Consider the following 24104-nt stretch of genomic DNA (forward strand, 5'->3'; position numbering starts at 1 on the left):
GACATCTTATGCCCAGTGGCCTAATGTAGACACAGGATAGACCAAAAGGAGTTACTCAGGAAACAGCCTACTCCAAAACATGCCCTCACATGTTGTGGTCAAGTGCAGCATAGAAGGGCAAAGGCAAAGGCTAGGAAAACATTCTCTTTATCCTACATCAATCTACAGTGAGTTTTTCTCATTGGGTTCACAGCAGCCTAAGGAGCTGAGAATCAGGTTCATTTAATTTGCTTTAAACATAAGACATCTGGGGAGGGTTTAAATACTTTACTCAGTCACAAAGTAATCTTTAACCAGTAGTTAAAATCTAAATACTCTCAGTTACTCTGATGAGGTGATGGCAAATTATACTGCCAGATAAAACCAGGCCCAATTAACTTTGATAATTAACCTATTAAGGAAAGCAGGAAGAAAAGAGAAAGCATTCATTTTATATCTCTTATTCATGTTGGTGTAAGCAGAGTAATATGAATAACAGCATATTGTTGTTCAGTCATGTCCAACTCTTTGTAACCCCATTTAGGGTTTTCTTGGTGAAGATACTGGAGTGGTTTGCCATTAGCTTCTCCAGTTCAGTTTTTACAGATGAGGAAACTGAGCCAAACCAGGTTAAGTAACTTGCACAGGGTCACACAGCTAGAACATGTCTGAGGCCATATTAGAATTTAGGAATGTAGTCTTCCTGACTCCAGGCACAGCACTCTATCCACTGTGCCACCTAGCCGATCCATAATAACACATATAAAAAATATAAAATGAAATATACATATATTTCACAAAAAATATATGTAAAATTTGTCTATAGATCCATATTCCTGGATAGGTAGGAAGAAAGAAAGGAAGGAAGAAGGAAGGAAAAAAATAAAAGAGTATGAGATTTGAAAGCAGAAGACCTAGGTTTAAGTCCTACTTAATACATTTAATAACTGCTGTTGTTAACAACTTCTTGTTGTTGTTTAGTTGATTGAGTCATGTCCAACTCTTCAGATCATAACACACCAGTATTGTCCATGGGGTTTTTCTTGAGGAAGATACTGGAGTGGTTTGCTATTTCCTTCTCCGTTGGATTCAGGCAAACAGAGGTTAAGTGATTGCTGAGGGTCACACAGCTAGTGAGTGTCTGAGGACAGATTTGTACTTGGGTTTTCCTGACTCCAGGCCCAGAACTCTATCCACTGAGACATCAAGCTACCTCCTAATAACTATGTGACCTTAGGCAAACAAGTTAACCTTACAGATCCTTAATTACTTCATCTGTAGAATGGGGGCAATAATTCTAACACTATTATGATATAATATAATAATATCATAAAGGGTTGTTTTGAGTATCAAATGGAATTCTATTAAAAGCTCTTTCTAACCATAAGGCACCATACTGTAAAGAATTAATTGTTATTTGAGGTTTTTATGACCCCATCTTTTGGCTAAAATTAAAAAAACAAACAAACCGTGGTGCGCACACTGGCCTCTGGAGCTCCGCAAACGGCACAGTGCTCCACCTACTGGTTGTAGCCGTTGCCATGACACTGGCACCTCACATCATCACCACTCACCAATGCCTACATGGGCCTGGCAAAATTATAATGATTGGAAGCCTAGTGAGGGCAGTCATGTGACTGTCAGAGTGGCCAGCCAATTGGCTGGGGGCTGTGTGTGGTCAGCCTGGGGTCTGCTGCCATTCTAGGTTGAAGCTGGAAGGTGACAGGATGCTGCTGTGTGTTCTCAGCTGATTCTTGGGCGGTGGTGTTCTTCAGGTTGTATAATTTCCCTTTCCCCATTTTATTTCCTTTCCCTTGATCCTACTGATCCTGTTTGTGTTTTTTAAAGTTCGTTCTTGTTAAATAAATCCTATTCTGTTTTGAAGGAGGCTGCTGGTCTCCTTCCTTGCCCCAATATTGTGGCGAGCCGCTTAGCTAACACTCCCCAATTAAAAATTGGTCTCCACAGTTTACATATAAGAATGCCACATTATTGAGTATGGAAGTTCATGTCATTACAATTAATATTACTAAATAAGCTAATCAGATAGTATCAACAATATTTTGAAGTTCTTCTTAAGCTTACTTTTCATTTATTTGTTCCTGGGAAGTACTTAAGTGAATAGAAATATGCAAACATTTAAGATCTTAGAATTTCCTTTATGAAAGCAGATGCAACAAGTAGGTACTTACACACTCTGTATGCACTGGATGTACAGCAAAGAATAATGCAGCTAAAAGGGATGATTTGGGAGCCAGGTTTAATCTCCTTCCTTTACTGGTATATTGTAGACCACCAAATAATATTGAGAAGACATCAACCATTAGGACAGAAATGCTACAATGCAGGAGAATGTTGACAATATGAAAACTCACTGGGTAGAAACCTCCAGATAAATAGTAGTTAATCCTGAAGAAAAAAAAAAAAGATGTTCAGGTTAGTATATGTATGAAGAAGGGAGACAATTCAAAAGAAAGTGGTTGCAAGTCAAACTATTCAAGTAAGAAGAAATACTTTGTGTATTTGGGGATAAAAAATACTGAAAAAATGAACAAATCTGTCAATTCAAAGAACAAAGAAAGTATAAACATAATTAGTTGCACAGGGGAAATGGAAGGTAAAGGGCATATAAAGGAAGGCAAAAACAGTAAAGGAAATGGAAAAGACAGAAAACTAGGTATTTTAAGAGAGCAGTTTAAAATCTAACTATGATATTGAGTAAATTAAATTGAGGATTTAATTAAGGGAATATACCAGTTTATGAAATACTACTTATAAACATCTAGAGGGAAGAAATACTAGTACCCTGTGTGTTTGTGTGTATAGGTGCTTACATAAGCTAATTGTGTCCTCCAAAAGTGTGCAAATTTGGTTTTGTTTTCCTTTTTTTTTGCAAATTGAAACATTCTTCTAAATTACTCATAATTTTCTGAGATTTAAATTTCCAATTGATCTTTAATTTTCAATAACTCAAAACTTTAGTTTTATGTTTCTCTAGCAAGTAGTAAATGATTTATAAACATACAGATGCAATGAAAATTTAGAGAAACCTGTGTGAAGTGAATAATCTTACTGTAATGAAAATAATAGCTGCTCATACTTTGTCCAGTGATACAGCTAGATGGCTCAATAGAAAGAGAACTGGGACTGGAGTCAGGAAGACATATGTGACCATGGATAAGTCATTTAACTTCTGTTTGTCTTAATTTACTGGAGAAGGAAATGGAAAACCACTCCAGTATCTTTGTTAACCCCACGGACAGTATTGGCATGCTATGGTCCATGGAGTCAAGAAGAATTAGACACAACTGAACAACAACAATGCTTTGTCAAGGGTTTGTTTGTTTGGTGGGGGAATATTTTATTTATTAATTTTTTTATAGCTAGCACATCTATACTTCATATTATGTGGAACTATAAATGGAATTGATTCAAAGACTGCCTATATATATACTATTGATGTTTTTATGACCTTCAGGTAAATGCTGTGTGTTCCAAATAACAGCTGCTCCAGAACTCCATTAACATGTTGTCAACTCTCAACAGAGAAACAAATATTTCAACTAGTTTATTGGAATCATAGACAGGAATCATCATTCATTCATTCATTCATTTAACCCCCAATATAAAAATACTTGTTATGTGAAAAATACCACACAAGTTATCTTAAAGCATGAAAGGAAATGTGGAACAACCAAGCAGCACTGTGAGTTTCAGCATGGTTTACCTGAAAGTTAGGACAGTGAGTGGCCGATAAGACTTGTGACTAGTGTTGCTGCTGAGTTTACTGCCCCAGAAGTCATGTTGCCAAAGGTCACCAAGTGGAGTTTCTGCTCGGAGGTCCTGAAAAAAAAACAAAAACAAACAACCCAAAACATATCAAAGAATGTTACAGATCAGTCTATCAAAAGGAAGATAAGAATTGGCATACCCAGGGCAGTTACCACATGAAAAGCAATAGCTCATTCAATAGAAACCTGCAAATTTTTGTTAATAGACTTAAGAGTGGTGTTATCAATAGCCAAAACCAATGTTCATTTTTGAAAATAAGCCATCCTAGGGAAGTGGTTAATGCTCATACTGGCTTTTTTTTCATGGTAGCAAAAATATATAATTGATGTACCCATCAATTGAGGCATGACTGAATACATTTTGTTATATTAACATAATGGAATATTATAGCACTTTAGGAAATAACAAATATTAAGAGTCCAAAGAATTTTGGGAAGTCTTATGTGAACAAACATAGAGAATAAAACAGAATCAAGAGAACATAATGATCACATAGTAAAGGGAAAAAAAACCCTACAATATCTCAGAATTGAGAGAAATTTGATGTTAATCCGTCTTAATTCCAAATGGCTGGTGGTGAAATAAACTTCCCTTCTCTTGACAGAGAGGCAGTAGGCTACAAATGCAAAAACTACATACACTGTCAGAGATGGTATTAATTTTGCCTATCTGCTTTCTTCATACAAAAGAAGAAGATTGTATGGGGGAGGAAGGTTATTGGGAGGTGACAATGATGTTTCAAAAAAGCATCAATAAAACATTAAAAAGAAAAGAAACCTAACTTATTTTGTAATATTCCACTCAGCAACCATAAGATATTATGATAATTAAACACTAATGACTCTTCATATCTGACCTGTTCCCTCTGTGCATAGGATACTTATAGACTTCAAAGGGAATGCTGAATATAGGAAAACATACAGAAAAGGGAGTCAGAATCTGACCCATCATATTTTTTTAATCCCATCATCCATGGAAATAAGTAAAGATATGCTGCATTCTTCTTATTACACAGCATCTGGAGGATGTGGTGTTAGGACAGAAACTTAGCACTTCTGAATGCTTGTAAAAAAATGTGTCCAGCTTTTCCGTCCACATATTTTATATGAAGTACAATGAAAACAATTTGCTTCTTTGCTATTCCCAGAGCAGGGAAACCACACTAGACAAGAGAGGCAAAGATAAAGAATGGCAAACAACTGATGAAAAATTAATAAAACCCCATGGGGAAGATTACTTAATTATAAGTTATTGATCACATCACTAAATATAACAACTAAGAATTTACTTTGGGAAAAAATTAGAATTAAACACACAGATAGGATAGGATAGGATCATGGGGTTTGGAGGTGGATGGAATCTGAGAGTAGGGATCATTTTCAAACCTCACATTTTATAGACGATGAAACTGAAAGCAAAGGAGACTCAGTGACTTGTTCAAGCCATACACCTTGGCAGATGCAGGATTCAAACCCAGATTATCTATCTCTATAACCAGTGTTCTAGTACAACATGCTGCCTCCCTAATCTAAGCAATGAATATTTATCATTTAATTAAGTAAACCAACCCTCTCCATAGAAATTAAATCATGACTTTTTTTGTTTGTTTGTTTGTTTGTTTTTGATAAGGCAATTGGGGCTAAGTAACTTGCCCAGGGTCACACAGCTAGTAAGTGTTAAGTGTCTGAGGCTGGATTTGAACTCAGGTCCTCCTGACTCCATTCACTGTGCCACCTAGCTGCCCCAAATCACGACTTTTTTTTTTTTAATGTATGAGGTATTTTATTTTTTCCATTACATGTAAAGATAGTTCTCAACTTTTGTTTATACATGCTTTGCAATTTCAGATTTTTCTCCCTCCCACCCCTCCCTCGCCCCTCCCCTAGACAGCAAATCATGACATTTTTAAGAACCATAATGACCTTGGTATAAATGGTATAAATTAATCAGAATACTAATGAAAAAGAAGCAGAAAAATGTAATGGAAAGAATATAGTGTAGAGTTAAGAGAAGTATATTCTACTACTTCAGAGTGTAGATTTCCTATTAAGTAGTTTGGTCAAATCACTTAACCTTTCTGTGCCTCAGTTTTTTAATCTGTCAAATGGGAATAATATATGCCATATCTATCTTATAAAGGTTATAGAAAAATATTAAGGTATTATAAACATTTTAGTTTGCAAGAAGATACAAATAAAAAAGACACATAGAAATGTTATATATAGACAATTATACATGATGAAAAAGACAAAAAACATGCCAAAATCATAGAAATGACTACAACTTCATATTCCTATATCATATAGCTTTGCTTTCTTGAGAGAAGGAAAGTAATATTGCTTTCTGGCAATTTTTACCTGACTAAGACTATTTATTTTTTTTGCTTCTTTCTGTCTTTTTTTTTTTCCATGATAAAGCAGTGTTCTCATTTAGAAATTCTGCTACAAAGAACAGCTCTCTAGTGAGCTGGCCCATCAAAAGAACTAGGCAAATACCTTGGTGTTCCAAGGCTGAGTTGTAGCTCTTGTTCTCTTGTTTTCTACTCAATTAATAAAGTAATTTATTTAAATCATATACATAATAAACTAAGGTCCACTTACCAAAAACATTTCATTAAAATAATTGCAATTCTCTGTGTGAATAATCTATTTCTCTTTAGGTCTGCCTGTTTTCTTTAAAGTCTCTTCATTATTGATTTGCAACAGAAGCAATTGGGGTGTGGGGCGGCACAGGTGGGAAGAGCTCATCCACAGAAATCGTAGAAATTATTAAAACCCCGCACAGTTAAAAACCCACATTTCATTCATTAATAGCCCCAAATTATATAATGCTTAAAGTTTTCTAAACATATAAGGCACTTGTATTACAAATGTATATAGAATGAGAATTCTTTCAAATAATCTGAAGTTCAAATTCTAAAATGATTCTTATGAATCAGCTCGTAGTAATAAAATCAGCAACTAGTATTTAGATGTCATTTTAAGGTTTGTAAAGCACTTTAAACATGTTATCTGGTTTTATCTTCACAACAACCCTGTAAGGTAGGTCCTGTTGTAATGATTGGAATGATGCCACCTGCTGGAGACTTACTTTAGGAAAGCTCCGCCATGAGGAGAAGGTGCCTGAGGGCAAGACATACGGCTTTTCTTTGGCATCCTGACATTTGCTTGTGGGAGGAAGAGGGGTCGAGACTGGCACTCTCACTCTCTTTCACCAGGACTCTTGTGGAGAGTGGAGCTAGAAATGCGCTCTCCCTTTAATAGATAGATGAATCTAGGCCTTTCTCTTTCTCTTCACCAAATTCTTATTCTCCTTAATAAATGCTTAAAAGTCTAACTCTTGCTAAAGTTTATAATTGATTGGTGACCACTCATTAGATATTTTAGACAGACTAGCTAGAATTTTAGTCCCTTACACTGTTATTATCCCCATTTTACAGGGTCACACTGATAGTAAATGTCTGAGGCAGGATTTAAATTCAGGTCTTCTAAATGGACTCCACGGCCAGTGCTCTAACCAGTGAACCCCCTACTTTCCTTATAAGAGTAAAAAATTCCTGTATAATTTTGAATGCAAAACAAAATGCTCAAGCTTTTTTTTCCCCCCATTTCAAAAGAAATGATGGGGGTGGGGGGTGGCGAGCCAAGATGGAGAGGAAAAGGCAGTGACTTCTCTGAGCTCTCCTCAAGATCCCTCCAAATACTTTCAAATAATGCCGTAAGACAATTCCTGGAGCAGCAGAACCCACAAAAGGACATGGTGAAATAGTTTTCCAGCCAGACAACTTAGAAAGTGGGCAGTAAAGGTCTCTTGTACTGGGGTGAGAGTGGAGTGCAGTCCAGCTCAGGCCACAGTGCAACCCCAGCCCCAGCCAACCAGGAGCAGGCCTTGGGAGCCTCTGAATCAGCAGCAGCAGCAGCAGATGCTTCTAGAACTCTTAGCCCACAGACAGTAAGGAGATTGAACAACTGGCCAGAAGGAGATTAGAGGAGTCTCTTTGCTAGCACTGAGGCAGGACTCTATTGCTTTGCCCATACTCTGATCCAGGTCACAGTCTTAGGTGGTGGCCCCAGCCAGGAGAGGATGACAAACACACCAGAGCCTTCAGCCACAGTGGAATGGGACTGTTCATAGTTCCAGGGCAGAAAAGCAGGTCTGTAGTTGCTTGCAGACTAGAGCACAGGCCAGGAGAGTAGTGAACATACCTCCCCTTAAATCATACCACCTTGGAAGAACTAAAAACTTACAAATTCCTCTAAGTATCTCTGAAAATGGCTGCACAACCCTCCTGAAGCTTGGGACAGTGAGCTCTCCACCCTGGAAGCAGTGCCCCACTTTTATAAAGAGTTAAAAGTCAAGAATTAGGCTGGGGAAATAAGCAAACACACAAACAATTCTGACCATAGAAAGTTTCTATGGTGACAAGGAAGATCAAAATATTCCCTCCTTAGAAGATAAAGTCAAAGCTCCTACATCCAAAGCTTCCAAGAAGAATATGAATTGGTTTTGGGCCAAAGAAAGGCTCAAAAAGAACTTTTTTTAAATCATAAAAGTATTTTATTATTTTCCAGTTACATGTAAAGAGATTAATGTTTGTTTTTATAAGATTTTTAGTTCCAAATTTTTCTCCCTCCCTTCTCTCCCCTCTCCCCAAGACAGAAAGCAATCTGATAAGTTATATGCGTGCAATCACATTAAAAATATTTCTGCATTAATCATGTTGTGAAAGAAGAATCAGAACAAAAGGGAAAATCCTCAAAAAAGTAAAAACAAAAAGTAGAAACATATGGTTCAATCTTCATGCAGAATCCACAGTTCTTTTTTCTGGATTTGGAGAACATTTTCCATCATGAGTTCTTTGGAATTGTCTTGAATCATTGCACTGCTGAGAAGAGCTAAGTCTATCACAGTTGATCACCACACAATGTTGCTGTTACCATGTACAATGTTCTCCTGGTTCTGCTTGTTTGCTATGTCAAAGGGAGGAAATCTTCAATAGGAAATGTATTTAAAGCTACAGCTGATTATTTAATACTATCTTTGGTGATTGAATTTCACTGCCACCAAGTATAACTGCTCCAACCCCTTATAAGCATGATGAACTTGTTCATATCAAAGTTGATCAGAAATTGTAATGGCTACACAGTCTATACATTAATTTGGGATTACCTGAAAACAAAACTCAAAAACCTACTTTATTTTAGTTGTTAATATGGGGTATATAGTTGAGAAAAGATTCTTCTTCTACTTCTCCCATCTAAAAAGAAAATGAATATCTAAGAATCTCTAAATATTTGATTACCTGAAGTCTATACACAGCAGGATGCAATACTTGAAGAAAGGTCAATTTTTCTACATAATGATTTATGTAAAAGATGTATTATGCCTGAGATTCCTGCTAACTCAACTGTCTCTAAGAAAAGCATCCTAGTGAACAACAAAAAACCCAGCTCAACACTTTAAGGAAGCATCTGGAACAGAGTCCTTAACACCAATAAAATCCAGTAACAGCCTGTTTCACATTATGGTAGGCTTTGTGCCAATGAACAGAGTATCTTTCATTAAACAAGGAAGAGAGAAAAGGGGGGGGGGCAGCAAGTTAACAAAAGGGGCACAGTATGGTGCCCCAGAAAACCCTGGCAAAACAATGCTCAGTAGATGTATAAAATGACTTCATCTGCTGCATCGCACAAGGAAAAGAACTGAATATACCTACTTTAATAAAGCCAAAGAATACTTTTACCCTTTTTTTTCTGTCTCTTGGGCAATGATTTTCTGCCCTGGCACTTACTTAATATTTTTATGTGGTAGGCCTAATAACCAAAATCCAACCAAAAGAAAGAACAGAATTTTTTTTTAAATTAATTTGAAAAATCAACTCTCTTCTAGTTTTAAAAACAGCATTATATGTGAATAAGAGTGAAATTATTTAAGCAACTGATTTAATTTGATGTACTTGCCTGCAGCCACAATTTTAATTTTTCCTTCTCACTTCTTTTATTTTTAAAAATAAGCTAAAGCAATAACATCTGTTAGTAACTGCTGGATGAACTGGAGGAAAATTTTAATTGAAGGAATTGTATCAAAAACAAACATCAACAATAGTGTGTAGTCTGTTATCTTTACCCACACTCCAAAAAAAGGAAGGAAAAAAAGGCACCTTATTTCTTTCTAAACCATTAAATGCTGCAGCACCCACAATTTACTTCGTTTTCCCAAATAGCCACTGTTTTCATGAAGAGATTTATCAACTTGTGAAACATTTTAGGAGTTTCAAAGTGACATTTATTTCCCATTTGGAAGAATTTCTCACCTTGAGTTTTTAATAAAGTTCACCAAGTTTTCCAAGGGAATGCCACAAATCCATGTAGGTTTCCACAATAAAGGTAGGTGAATGTATTTTTTAAACCTTACTTTGTAGTTCCAGAGACAAAAACTCTCCTGAGTACAGCTAGATTTAACAGAAGCAATGTAGGCCATAAGCAATATTTATTGATGTTCAAAAGGGACTCAGTTGTTTCTATCTGGCTGGCCTTCCTTCCTTCCTTCCTTCCTTCCTCTCTCTCTCTCTCTCTCTCTCTCTCTCTCTCTCTTGCTCCCCCCCTTCCCTCCCTCCCTCCCACCTGCCTTTATTTATTTATTTGTTCATTTGTTTGTTTGTTTATGCCATTTCCCCCCTTTTCCTGAATCTCACTGGCAGATGAAGAAAAAGAAGAGCATATTCCATCTCATACCTAGTATACACTGGTAAATAAAATTGATGAGGACCTTATACATCCAGCCATTTGGATTCTCAAGGTACAAAATGTGTGAAAGTCATACAGCAAATAGGAATGGCTCACTACAATTTCACCTGCAATAGTCAGCATGGAATGTCCTGATATAAATGACAGTAGTTGCCATATAGCTATACTGCCAACTTTTCTCACTGTTATATCACTTTTCACATAAACTGAAGCACTCGAGTTGCTGCCATGTTTGACTGGCAGCTGCAGAGACTAGAAGTAACATTACAGAAACTCTCAGAGTTGGAAGAGACTCCAGAGCTCATCTAGGCTTACCTACTCCTATACTGTCTATATGTCTCTTTATAAAACCCCACCCAACTTATCCATCCAGGCTCTAATCATCACCTTCTGTTCATAAGGAACTCATGAGCTCCCAAGACAGCTCCTTACACTTGGATAGTTGTAATTGTTAGGAGCCTCCTCCACCTTAAATCAACTTTAAATCTATCTCTCTGTAGCATCCAAAAGTTTTGTCTTAATTCTATTCCTGATGCCAAGTACAAAAAGCTTAATTCTTCTCTTCCATATGTCAACTATTCAAGTACTTGAGGGCAGTCGCCATGTTCCCCATAACTCTTCTCTTGACCAAATTTTTCCACTGACTGTAACAAAAGTAGTAGGTTGGCAAGGTCTAAGGATAATGACTTGGTGATCTTTAAAGGGAGCTCTAAATCTATGATTCCATGACCTTTTTACACAGGGGAAAAAAAGATCAACTTAATACAACCTAATGTCTCTTCCAGTTTTAATTCTATAAGACTATGACTCCAGCAGAAGTGAAAAGGGCATCGTGCTCTGTGTTGTTACATCAAATTTGAAACTAGATTTTATGCACAATCAAAAAGAAAATCTGAAACTGATGGGAGGGATGACATTCAATTACTAGAGATAAAATATTTCCTATGACTTGAAAATATGTCAAATTGATCATTTTGATTATATTAAATTAAAAAGGTTTTTCACAAATAAAACCAATGCAACCAAAATTAGAAGGAAAGCAGCAAGCTGGAAAACAATTTTTACAGCAAATGTCTCTGAGAAAGGCCTCATTTCTTAAATATATAGTCAAATTTATAAGACTACAAGTCATTCCCCAACTGATAAATGGTCAAAGGATATTAACAGGCAGTTTTCAGAAGAAATCAAACCTATCTTTAGTCATATGAAAAAATGCTCTAAGTCACTATTGATCAGAGAAATGCAAATTAAAACAACTCTGAGGTGCCACCTCATACCTATCAAATTGGCCAAAGGAAAATAATAAATGTTGGAGAGGATGCAGGACAATTGGGACCCTACTGCACTGTTGGTGGAGTGATGAACTGATCCAACCATTCAGGGGAGCAATTTGGAACTATACCCAAAGGGCAATCAAACCATACATACCCTTTGATCCAGCAATACCACTACTAGGTCTGTATCCCAAAGAGATTTTTTTAAAAGTGGGAAATGACTTTTTTGTAAAAAAAATATTTATAGTAGCTCTCCTTTGGGGATCTAAGAATAGAAGAGATGCCCATCAATTGGGGAATGGCTGAACAAGTTATGGCATATGATTATGATGGAATATTATGAAATGATGAGCAGGCCAAGTTCAGAAAAACCTGGCCTTATATAAACTGATGCAAAGTAAAGTGAGCAGAACCAGGAAAACATTGTACACAGTAATAATACTGTATGATGACCAACTGTGAATAATTGAACTATTCCCAAAGGACCTGTGAGGAAAAAATGCTACACACCTCCAGAGAAGGAATTGATGGCATCTGAATGCAGATTGAAGCATACTATTTTTCACTTTCTGTATTTTTTTCATCGTTTTTTTCCCTTTTGAGACTGTGTTTAACTAATATAGTAATATGTTTTGCATGACTGAACATGTATAACCCATATCAAATTGCTTGTCTTCTCAGGGGGGTGGAGGTGAGGAATAGAGGGAAAAATTTGGAACTCAAAACTTTTTAAAAACGAATGTTAAAACTTGTCTTTACATGTAACTGGAGAAAAATTTATTTTATTAAAAAAAAGAAAATACATCAAGTTGAAAACAGGTACTGCATCTGAGGCCTAGTTTGGTTGTTAACATCAGTATAACAGTCACAATGAGACACAAACCTTATTGTTGACGATGGCTTCTGAGTCATCAAAGACAAAGTCTCCATCATAACTATGGGCAAAGCATACAAAGGAAACAAATGCTACTAGAAGTTTTGCCCAGTAAGTGGGAAGAATGGTTGTTGGTATGACATGATCCAAATTAATATCCACTTCAGCCATTTTGAAAAATGTTGGTTCTGAGAATGACACTCCAGCATTATGTTGATCAGAAATCTGTAAGACATATAACAGGTATTTTAACAGATAAGAAATGCTACTATTAAGTAAATTCATATAAATTCAATAAATACACAAAATTTCTATATTACTTATGAACATTTTTATAGTGAATACATTAAATTGGCAAGAGACCATGGGAGCAGCTAGGTGGCGCAGTGGATAGAGCACCGGCCCTGGATTCAGGAGTACCTGAGTTCAAATCCAGCCTCAGACACTTAACATTTACTAGCTGTGTGACCCTAGGCAAGTCACTTAACCCCAGTTGCCTCACTTAAAAAAAAAAGAACTGGCCCTGGATTCAGAAGGACCTGAGTTCAAATCCAGCTTCAGACACTTGACACTTACTAGCTGTGTGACCCTGGGTAAGTCACTTAACCCCAATTGCCTCACCCAAAAAATAAAAAAAAAAGAGAGAGAGAGATCATGTAAGGTCAAACTCCAAAACTTCAATGGACTCACAATTTTAATCAACTATTAGAGTAAAAATAAATTCATTACCACAAAGTTCTACAACTAATTTAAAAAGTCTAGATACCTCCCTTCTAAATCAATCAACTGAATGTCCATATTTGTAAGATATTGAGGTAAGGTGTTTGTAAAAAAAAAAAATCTATAAGATATGATACCTGTTCTCAGTAGAAAAACAAGAATTGTTTCTTAGAATTTTATTTGAAGGGGTGGCTAGGTGGCACAGTGGATAAAGCACCAGCCCTGGATTCAGGAGTACCTGAGTTCAAATCCAGCCTCAGACACTTGACACTTACTAGCTGTGGGACCCTGGGCAAGTCACTTAGCCCCAATTGCCTCACCAAAAAAAAAAAAGTATGAATGGAGTAATCAAAGGAGTTTTTGTGGAATTGGTGGAACTGGAGTTAGGTCTTGAAAGGAGCATAAGATTTAGATTTATAAAGAGAAAAGGGAAGGGCATTCAATGTAGAACAAGTGAGCAAAGGTAGTGGAACAAGAGCAAGCATGGTGTGGGACTCAGATCTATGATTGCCATCAATGAAACTGGGGCTTAAAAGGTAGGTGGTTTTTTTTTTTTTTTTTGGAGAGTAGGGAGAAAATTAGCTTGCCTTAGTAAAGGTGGGATAAAGTGACAGAAGACCTACTATGCCATGGTGAGGTCTTTAGACTTACTCTAATAGATTAGAGAAAAATCATTGTGAGTTTTTGGTTAACACTAACAAAAAAATGAAACAATACTTGCCCTAAAGAAGCTAATATTATATGACAGTATGAATTTGTTTAAGTATATACACAATAAAAACAGAGTAATCATAGGGGCAGAAAGCACTGGCCACATAGGCAAAGGGAAGGGTATCAGGAAATGACAACTTTATGATGTAGCCAGCCCCTCATCTGAGCTTTGAAGGAAACTAGGGCACTGGGGGTATTCCAAGAATGGCAGGGCAGATGTAGAACATCCTGGGAAAAGACATGAACAAAGGAGATTGAGTATCATATATAAGGAACAAAAAGGTCAGTTTGGCTAAACTAAAAGAGTGCATGAAGGGAAGTAATATATAAGGTTGGTTAGTGCCAAGATGAGAAGAGCTTAAAATGCCAACAGAAGACAGATTGACAAATGAGTATGTCTGGAAAAAACTTATTAATATAGTGATGGGGTCTAAAAACAGTTCCATAGCCCAAGCAGATGCAATATTGGTGATGTTTAATCTGTTACAGAAAAGAACTAAGGGAAGACATGGCAACCAATGGATTGTAGTGACAGAGTGAGGGGATGTCTGTTTTGCTCTAAAGGACAGAACAAAGACCAGCAAATAGATGCCATAAAGAGATTTTGTTTCAAATTAAGGGGAAAAAGGGAGAAATGACTAGGGCTACCTTATGGGGCAAGTTCATTCACTATCACTGCAGGCATTTTGGCAGAGGCTATCAAGAATTCATGGATTGTTAGAGCCAGAACACTGGAGATCACCTAGTTCCACTCTTTTACACATAAGGAAACTGAATCCCAGAGAATTTAAGTGACCTTCCTAAGGACACATATCTAGTTAGTAACATGTCTGAAACTAGACTTAGAGATCCCAGATCTTTCTGGTGCTTTCCCCAATGTGCTATATTGGAGAAAAGATTCCTACAATAGGATGGAGGTTGGACTAAATGATCTTGAAATCAAATTTATGATTCCATGATCTCCCACACTACATCTTAAAAATCTCACAAAAACCTCATATTCCCTTACAGCTTAATCTAAATCAATATTAACTCAATAAAATGGAGCCTATACCTTATTTCTTCTTTGGGTTCTTTCTCTGGATTTATCCACAATGAGATCAAGGGCAAGAATGGCTTACCATCTTCTCTTCCTTTTCTATGTGATCCTCCATAGAAGCTGTGAATGGTGTGGCAAAATCAGAGTTTCAGTACTGATTGAACTCTATTGATCAACAAAGGGACTTGACCCACATTCAGGTCTCTCTACTATAAGCTCCGAGCAGCTGAAGGAGGATCAGCATCACCCTGCTCATTTTGAGAAGATAGTTTAGATCTGTTAAATCCTCATTTCCTATGCTAATTCTTCAAACTACAGAATTAATGAGTCAACAAAAGTTCAACAACACAGATAGTTTTACTCTAGACATTTATTTTTACTGAGCTCACTAATGGAGATCAAACAAGAGAGGAGACTCCTCATTTGATAGTAACACCTTTCAATTTCTAGCAGCCTAAGAAAGGTTTAGATTTACAACCTAGAGATGAAAGGCTTGGCTTCTCATTTATTGTCAGTCCCCAAACCATTCAGTCTGTTGTAGTGCATGATCTTAAGAGCTGCCAGGCAATATCCTAGCTACTATTTCCCTCATCTTTTCCCTTTGCAATGAATGGGTAAATCATCTCTCAGGTATCCACACTACAGCTATGAATTCTATTTAAGACTTTCCATGCTCACTGCATTGTGCTTCAATTAATTGAAGTTAATGCTTCCTTACACTATTAAGAGACCATATAGTCAGTCAAAAGCATACCATTATTTTGTATGCTAGAAAATTAAAATGAAATTAAAATCACTATGAAGGCCATGAAAATATTACTCTAATATGAAAATAAGAAGTAAAGTATTGAGGTTAACATGGGCAGGTAGGTGGCAAAGTGCAGAGCACACCAGGTCTCAAGTCAGGAAGACATCTTCCTGAGTTCATATCTGGCCTCTTACTAGCTATGTGATCTTGGGAAAGTCACTTAACCCCGTTTGCCTCAGTTTCCTCATTTGTAAAATGAGCTGGAGAAGAAAATGGCAAACCATTCCAGTATCTTTGCCAAGAAAACTCCAAATGGGTTCAAGAAGAGTTAGAAACAACTGAAACAAATGAACAGAAAAATTGAGGTCAACACTTACATAACTCATGATAATAATTGTTTACATTTACGTGGCATAGTAGATAGAATTTAGCCTTGGAGTCAGGAAGACCTGAGTTCAAATTCTGATTTAGTCATTTACTAGCTGTGTGATCTTGGGCAAGTCATTTAACCTCTGTTTGCCTCAGTTTTCTTATCTGCAAAACTGGGTCAATAAAAGCACCAACCTCATAGGTTTGTTGTACAGATCAAATGAGAACATTTATAAAACACTTTACAAGTTTTAAAGTTCTATATAAATATTAGCTGCTATAATAATAATTATTATTATATAGCATTTCATTCTTCTTGAAGCACTTTGGTTACAATGATCCAGCTTGTTATTGTAAGTACTATAAATTCTATTTTACATATGAGAAAGCTGAGGCTCAGAGTCAAAGTTCTAGCTTGCAAGGTACTTATCACATATGCATTAAGTGACAGAGCCAGGACTCAAAAATCAGGTCTCCTAATTTCATAAATGGCATTCAATCTATCACACCCTGCTTCCCAGTTAGGTGACAGACTGAAAATAGTCACTTTAGCTACATTATTTAATGTACTGTTAAATAAATGTCAATATCATGTTATAATCAAACAAAATGTTCTCTCATATATAATTTTTTCAGTCCTTAACTTCTGAAGACCATGGACACATCCATCTTTATTCCTCAGGGCACAGGACATAGTCAAGAAGTTAGTTGTTCCTCCTCAAATAACACAAAATAAATGAATGTGGTCTCAGAATCAAAGGATTACTAACACAATGGTAACAAGCATTTGAAAGTCAATCATACAAAAGGAGTTACAATCACCGCAATCTCTGAACATATAAGGGACAAATAAAAAGTTTTTATGAAAAAAACATTGAATGCACAGATGTAGTAGTGAGAATAGTGAACAGAGAGGTGGCCTGGAAGAGCTGGGCTCAAGGCTGGCCTCTAACACAAAGCAGTTCTGACAAGCAGGAAATTACATAACCTCTGCCAGCCTCAGTTTCCTCCCCTACAAAATGTGGATAATAATAACACCTACCTCCGAGTTGTTGTGAGAATCAAATGAGATAACATATGTAACATAGCTTGGAGTTGCTTAGGGCCCTAAGACATTAAGTCACAGATGAATTGCTGATTTGCATCTGTGGAGAGTTTCTTTATTGAAGCTTTGCACAGCAATGAAATCACAAGTATTGCCTAAATACACACACACACACACACACAGACAGACATCTATCTACATATTCTATATGTGTATATATTTATATAGTATATATATACACACACACACACACACAAACATGTATGTGTGCATGTGTGTACATGCGGGCGCATGCATGCCCCAGCCAGGTGGCTCAGTTGATAGAGCACAGGGCCTGGAGTCAGGAAGACCTGAGTTCAAATCCAGCCTGAGACACTTACTAGCTATGTGACCCTGGGCAAGTTTGCCTTATTCCACCAGGGAAAGAAATGGCAAACTACTCCAGTATTTTTTCCAAGAAAATCCCATGGACAGTATGGTCTGTAGGCTCATGAAGAATCAGACATGACTGAACAACAACAATAACATGTACATGTATACATATGTATATGTTAAGAAGCCAAATATATTTCTGAGGTATAGCGTGGAAAGGCCTAGGTGTGGGCCAAGACTCCATGCAAAGGGAAAGCTGAAATACCTAGTTCTTGTTTGAATTTCCTGAGGAATGAAGATGTCTTATAAGCTGACAAAGAAGGAATGAGCAGCAAACCAAACCAGGAAGACAAAGCAAAATGATAAAACTACATTGTAGGGGCAGCTAGGTGGCCCAGTGGATAGAGCACCAGCCCTGGAGTCAGGAGGACTTGAATTCAAATTTGACCTCAGACACTTAACACTTACTAGCTGTGTGACCCTGGGCAAGTCACTTAACCCCAATTGCCTCACTAAAATAATAATAATAAATTTTAAAAACTACATTGCAGAAGAACAAATCAAATTAAAGACGCAATCACTATGGTGCTATTATTAGAAATGGCATTTTAAAAGATGCACAAAACATAAATATAAATACAGGTCCTTTCTGATGATTCCCACAATCAATAGCTAAAGGGTCAACAAGTGGTTTAAGAAGACAAGAGAGGATGAAGCTATGTGCTATAGTAGATAGAGTGCATTACTTGGAATAAGGGTGATGTGGGTTCTAATCTTGCTTCAGAAACTTACTAGATATATGACCCTAAGAAAGTCACTTATTTAGCTTCATTTTAGTTATTTATGGAATATGGACAATAATATCGCTTCCTTACAGAGTTGTGAGGATAAGGTGAAATGACATATAGAAGCCAGGTAGTCCAGTAGATAACTCTGGACTTGGAATCAGGAAGATTTGAGTTAATTTTTCTTAGCCTCAGTTTACTCATTGGTAAAATAGGGATAATAATAGTACCAATTCACAGTGTTGTTGTAGGGATAAAAGGGATAACATGTAATCAGTGAGTTAGCAACTCAGTGAATTAATTTATGAGGTACCGAGTACTGCACTCAGTGTTGCATAGGGACGGAGGGGGTCAGATACAACAAAAGACTGGACATGATCTTTGTTTTCATAGATCTCACTCTAACAGAGGAGAAAAATATACAACTAAAGCAACACACCAATACATAAATATTAATATACTACAAATTCTGTTTCCTTATATCTATAAAATGACAGTGTTGGGCTAGATGATTCCTAAGGTCCCTCCTAGTTCTAAACCACTAAGCCTATGAATATATAAGTACCAAGAAAATTAGGAAAAAGGGCCTCATCAGAAGTCAATTATAAAAGAGTATCTGAGGAAGTGTTTAGAGCTAGGTTTTTAAGGTAAGGGAACATGACTTAAATTGAACAGGAAGAAAGGCATTCTATACAGAGAAAATGACATGCAAAGAAATGGAGGTAGAAATAAATACACTTCGTGTGAGATAGTAAGGAGCTATAGTTCAGGCAGGGGCAAGTGTTAACAGAATGGTAGGGAGCCTTGCAAAGGCATGGAGGTAGGAGAGGACAGAGTTCTCCAGGGAGAAAAATACAGCGTGGCTGCAGTACCCTGTACATGAAGGGGAGTAATATGATAGAAAGAAAGGTGGTTCTAGATTACAGGTGTCAAACTCAAGGGTAAAATTCCACAGGGCAGCCTAAACCAGATTAAAATGTAATTGGGAAATGTTTAACAAAATAAATAAAAATACAACATGTTATCTCATTGCATCCTTACAACAACCTTGTGAGAATTGAGTGTTATTATTATCCCCATTTTACCAATAAGGAAGCTGAGGCTGAGAGAGGTTAACTCAAATCTTCCTGACTTCAAGTAATGCTGATAGTGAGAAGAAAAAAAGAGCAGTTTTAGAACCTCCCTGCAAAGCAAGACTGATTCAAGTCTAGACTATGGAGGGCTACATTTTATACAATAGGTGTCCTATAAGCAATTACTGGAAAGTGCGCTAGAATAAAAACTGTGTGGTAAAGTTATTTAGTAGTTACATATAAGATGGTTTGGAAAATGGATAAAATAGGAAAGCATAGAGATCAGTTACAAAGTAACTCTTAGAATAAAGTATACAAGAATAGCAATAGAAGAATCACCACAGAAAGAAAAAGGACCTCAGAGGTCATCTAGTCCAATTCCTTCATTTTACAAAGGAGGAAATTGAGGACCAGGGAGGGTGACATGCCCAAAATCATAAAGACAGTAAGGTAGGATTTGAACCCAGGTTCTCTGATTCCATAGACAAAGATCAGGAGAAAGAGCCATAAGAATCTGGTTGTAGATGGAATGTGAATTAAAAAAAAAATACAATCGGCTCCAATGGTAGATTTTTTAACAGTTCCTAAGATATAAGGTACAAAAACAGAGTCAGAGATAATACGTACCTGTAAGCAATTTAGTTTAGCAAACATTATTGTGTACCTCCACTACATAATGTATTGTGTTAGGGGAGACAAAGTTTAGATCATATATCTATCCCCTCATGAAGCTTTCTGTCTATTGGGGGAATAAACCACAGGTGACTATGATAAACAGAATTATACGCTAAGAGTTACAAAACAAAGCACTCTCTGTGTTCGGCATAGGAAAGTTATTTTTGACTAGGGAGATGGGGGATTTCTCATGGGCAGATGAAACCTGGCATTTGAGTTGGTCTTTAAAGTTTGGATAGTAATTCTGCAGGGAAGAAGACTGCAGAGAATACAAAATCTAGGCACAGTGAATAATAGCATGAGCAAACTCATGGAGGTGGAAGTGTGGCAGAGTTCATTCCATGGAAAAAGAGTACAAGCTGGCTAAAGGGGTCTGTATATGAAGGGGAGTAATGTGATATAAGGCTAGAAAGAAAGGGTAACTCTAGATCACAGGTGTCAAACTCAAGGGTAAAAGTCCCCAGTGCAGTCTGAACCATATTAAAATATAATTGGTGGTTTAACAAAATAAAGAAAAACATAACACAACATAGAGATAGTTAATTTGTGGTTTTCTAAGTTGGTATGCTCCAGCAGGGATCTGTCTCTATTTGAATTTGACACCACTGCTCTAGACCATTGAATGCCAAATTTGAATTGTTACTTAGCAGGCAAAAGGAAGTCACTAAGGATTTTTGAGCAGGACTAACATTATGAGAACAGAAGTTTATCCTGGCAGTAGGATGGAGGATGGATTGAATAGTGAAAGGGAATGGAAACAGGAAGATAAGGAGGCTATTGTGGTGACCTGGGTGGGAAGTAAATAAGGATTTGTACTAATAAAAGATAAATGAAAAAAAACAAAAAACCAACAACCCAACACTTATTATGTGTTTACTATGTGCAAAAGCACTACATTAAATGCTGGAGATGCATAGAGAAAAGTGAGACAGCTCCTTACTTTCAGAGTTCACATTCTAATGGGGGATTCATCACGTAGAGATTTTATCTGCAAAAGTGATAGAAATGATAAGAGAGGAGAGCCTGATACAAGAGATATTATGGAGGTAATATTGTCGGGATCAGACAACTAATTAGATATCAAGGTAAGAGAATGGGTAAACCAGACTATGAACATGAGAGACTGAGTGAATGGTGTTAGTACCACAAATAGCAACAATTAAATAAGGAGGAAACGCTTAAGGAGGGTTAAGTGAAAAGAAAATTAGCTCAATTTGGGACACAGAGAATTTAAGGGTGGGAGGAGATGGCCTGGAGCCATCTAGGCCCGTTAGTCTGAAGGGAGGTCAGAACTCATAGCAAGGTCCTGAAGGATCTGCTGGGATTAAGGGTACAAATAGAATTTGTTTTACTGAGTAATAAGGATAATTCTTCTGTAACCAAAGTTAAGATTCAATGATGTTGATGAGAAGCTAAGAGAAACTCAGGGCAGTGGAGTTTTGATCTTCTTTGAGATACAGGAAGGCAAGCCATTTGCTATAAATGGAGAGTAATGCTGATGGTGAGAAGAAAGAGAATAGGTTTAGAATAGGCACTGGACAAATCCAACAGCACTGTGGATTTCTGGTAAATAGCAGCAGCAGAAGGAGCAACCTGAGGAAGAACCGTCAGAAATGAAGTGCATTCACAGACAGGGCCTGCAAAAGGTGGTCACTGTCCTAACCAAAGGGCAATTTTCATGTTTGTGGTGTGGAAAGGTCTTTTGGTCTTTGATAGCCATTTCAATCACATTTATTCAGTGAAACAGAATAATATAAATCACTAACATCTTCTAATATGGGTCAGTGACTTCCAGGGGAGGCTCATTTATGGCTATTGGCACCTTGATGAACTGGCCTCTTGTCTGAGTTGTCACAATCATCATCTCTGTCAGAGCTAGAGAAAATACTATCTACCCTCCCTTCAACAAGCAGTGCTGAACAAAAAACTGTATTCCGAGTATCTTTTTCTCTTAAACACACTCATGGTTTTAAATTTAAGAAAAAGAACACTACACTTAGCAAGGGACTGTGTTATTAACAATCCACAATGAAGCAGCTGCCCATAACTTAACTCTCCCAGAAAGTTTCCAGCTTGCTAGCTTGTAGCCATTTTTTCATAGCAAGTCGGCTGGCATTATTTAGCGACACCTCCATCAGCCACAAGACAGGCATCGCCGTGGGAATAAGATAGGGACGAGGCAAATGGAAAGGGAGAATTAATCAGTCCACTAGTAGAAATGTTTGTTAAGAAATTGAATAATTCACCTCATCTATCCATTCCAGGGCAGTGGGAAACGGAACAGGCATAGTTTAATAATTTTTATGGCAGGTTGGACAATTCTAAGCAGCCTTCTTACCATAAAGACAAACAAAAGCAAAGCAAAACAAAAAACAACTACACCGAAACAAAACAGGAGCCATGCAGAGCATGCTTGATGTGAGGGGATGGTGGCAGCACCTGCTCTCCTTTTCAAAAAGTCCAAATCCACACCTATAACTCACTGATTTGTCCGCTAGAGTTGCCCTCCTAGGCTGCACGCTCCTTTGTATTTATTTATTTATTTATTTGTTTTGTTTTGTTTTCTGGTGGGGTTTCATATTTGGCCGCAGTGCACCGCTTCAGTTAGGACACCTTTTAACCCAGGGGCAGTCGGCCAAGCACCTGGGCTTTATCCATCACAGATTCTGCCAGCTCTCGGTTTGAACTGCTCAAGATAATGCAGTAGCTTTGGGGCATGGCCCAGGAAACCGCACAGGGGGAAAACCGGTGACAAGCAGGTGGCCATTCTTCTCCGGGGGGAGAGGAGAGCAATACAATGGGAACGAGGTGGGAAGGGGCGAGTGGATGACAAGTTCGCTAGTCTTCTGGTTGGACTCAGCCAGTCTCTGGGGCTGGCCGGCTCCAAGTGGGGAGGCGGGGAGATTTAAACGGGGAGGGGGAACGGGGTTGAAAGCGGGAGTCCCCCCCCCCCTTAACCCCAGACACGCTCCTGCCTTGAGCAGGGAGGTAGAGGCTCGGAGGACCCAAAACAGAGCGTGGCACGCAGAGCGTTCTTTGTCCCAGGGAACCATGCACCATGCACCGCTTAGCACCCGGGCTCGAGTGGCCTGTGGCCGGTGCCTTTTGACCACTTCCGCGACTGAAAGTCTTCGCTAAACCCTGCCCAGGTTCTCAAGAGCTCGAGCCCTTCACCCCGGGGGAGCCCGCGGGCAGCAAGGGGATGAGTAGGGCTGGAACCCAACTCATTCAATTCACAAGCGCAGAGCCCCGGGAAATGGGTGAGACTGTCCTCCTCCCCAAGCCCTTCCCGAGGCCCCTAAGCTGTCCAAGCAGACGCAGCCCTCGACCCCTCCATCCCACCTAGACTCAGGGTAGGGAGAGGGGGACTGAGCGGTAGGAGCACGGGGCTTCCCTTCCTTCTCCTCTTTCACCCCAACACCTCCCCTTTACACATCCCCCGGAGGAGCCGCCGCCGCCGCCACTAGCTCCGGGGGCCGCCCCGAGCGTTACCTGCAACAAGCCAGAGCAAGGGCGGCATCTCCCTCCCGGGTGCGAAAACTCCCGGCCGCTCTCAGAGCCCCGGAGCTGGGTAGGGGGGAGGGGCCGCTCGTTCGCCATCCCGCGTGCTGCTTCCCTCCCCCCCGCCCCCTGCCGCGCGCTGCCGCCACGAGCCCCTCCACCGGCGCGCGGACACACGCATTCACACACATCCACACCCTCTCTCCTCCTCCGTCCGGCCTCCTCCCTATTCCGATTGGCTGACGCGGCTTGTCTGTTTTAGGCGGCCGGACGGCCCCTCGCCAGTTCATTGGCGAACACGTCGGTGACGTCATGCCAGAGGGAGTCGGGCCTTTGGGAGACGGGAGAGGGAGGGTACGGACTCTCTAGGAGGAAGAAGAGCGAGCAAACCTCCTTAGGGA

At 38.5% G+C, this 24104-nt stretch overlaps 1 protein-coding gene across 2 annotated transcripts in view; it reads right to left on the minus strand.

Annotated features, from left to right (window-relative positions):
* TMTC4 (transmembrane O-mannosyltransferase targeting cadherins 4) overlaps nt 1-23848 on the minus strand; it is an 87319-nt gene extending 63471 nt beyond the window's left edge. For both annotated transcript variants that reach the window (XM_043998096.1, XM_043998095.1), the window contains exons 1-4: nt 23695-23848; nt 12675-12890; nt 3707-3822; nt 2172-2388 (exon numbers count right to left, since the gene is read on the minus strand). In XM_043998096.1, coding sequence (XP_043854031.1) covers nt 2172-2388; nt 3707-3822; nt 12675-12890; nt 23695-23802 — 657 coding nt within the window. In that variant the 5' untranslated portion in view covers nt 23803-23848. The remainder of the gene's footprint in view (nt 1-2171; nt 2389-3706; nt 3823-12674; nt 12891-23694) is intronic.
* Between the last annotated feature and the right edge of the window lie 256 nt (nt 23849-24104).

This window comes from Dromiciops gliroides, chromosome 3, assembly GCF_019393635.1.
Source record: "Dromiciops gliroides isolate mDroGli1 chromosome 3, mDroGli1.pri, whole genome shotgun sequence".
NCBI lineage: Eukaryota > Metazoa > Chordata > Mammalia > Microbiotheria > Microbiotheriidae > Dromiciops > Dromiciops gliroides.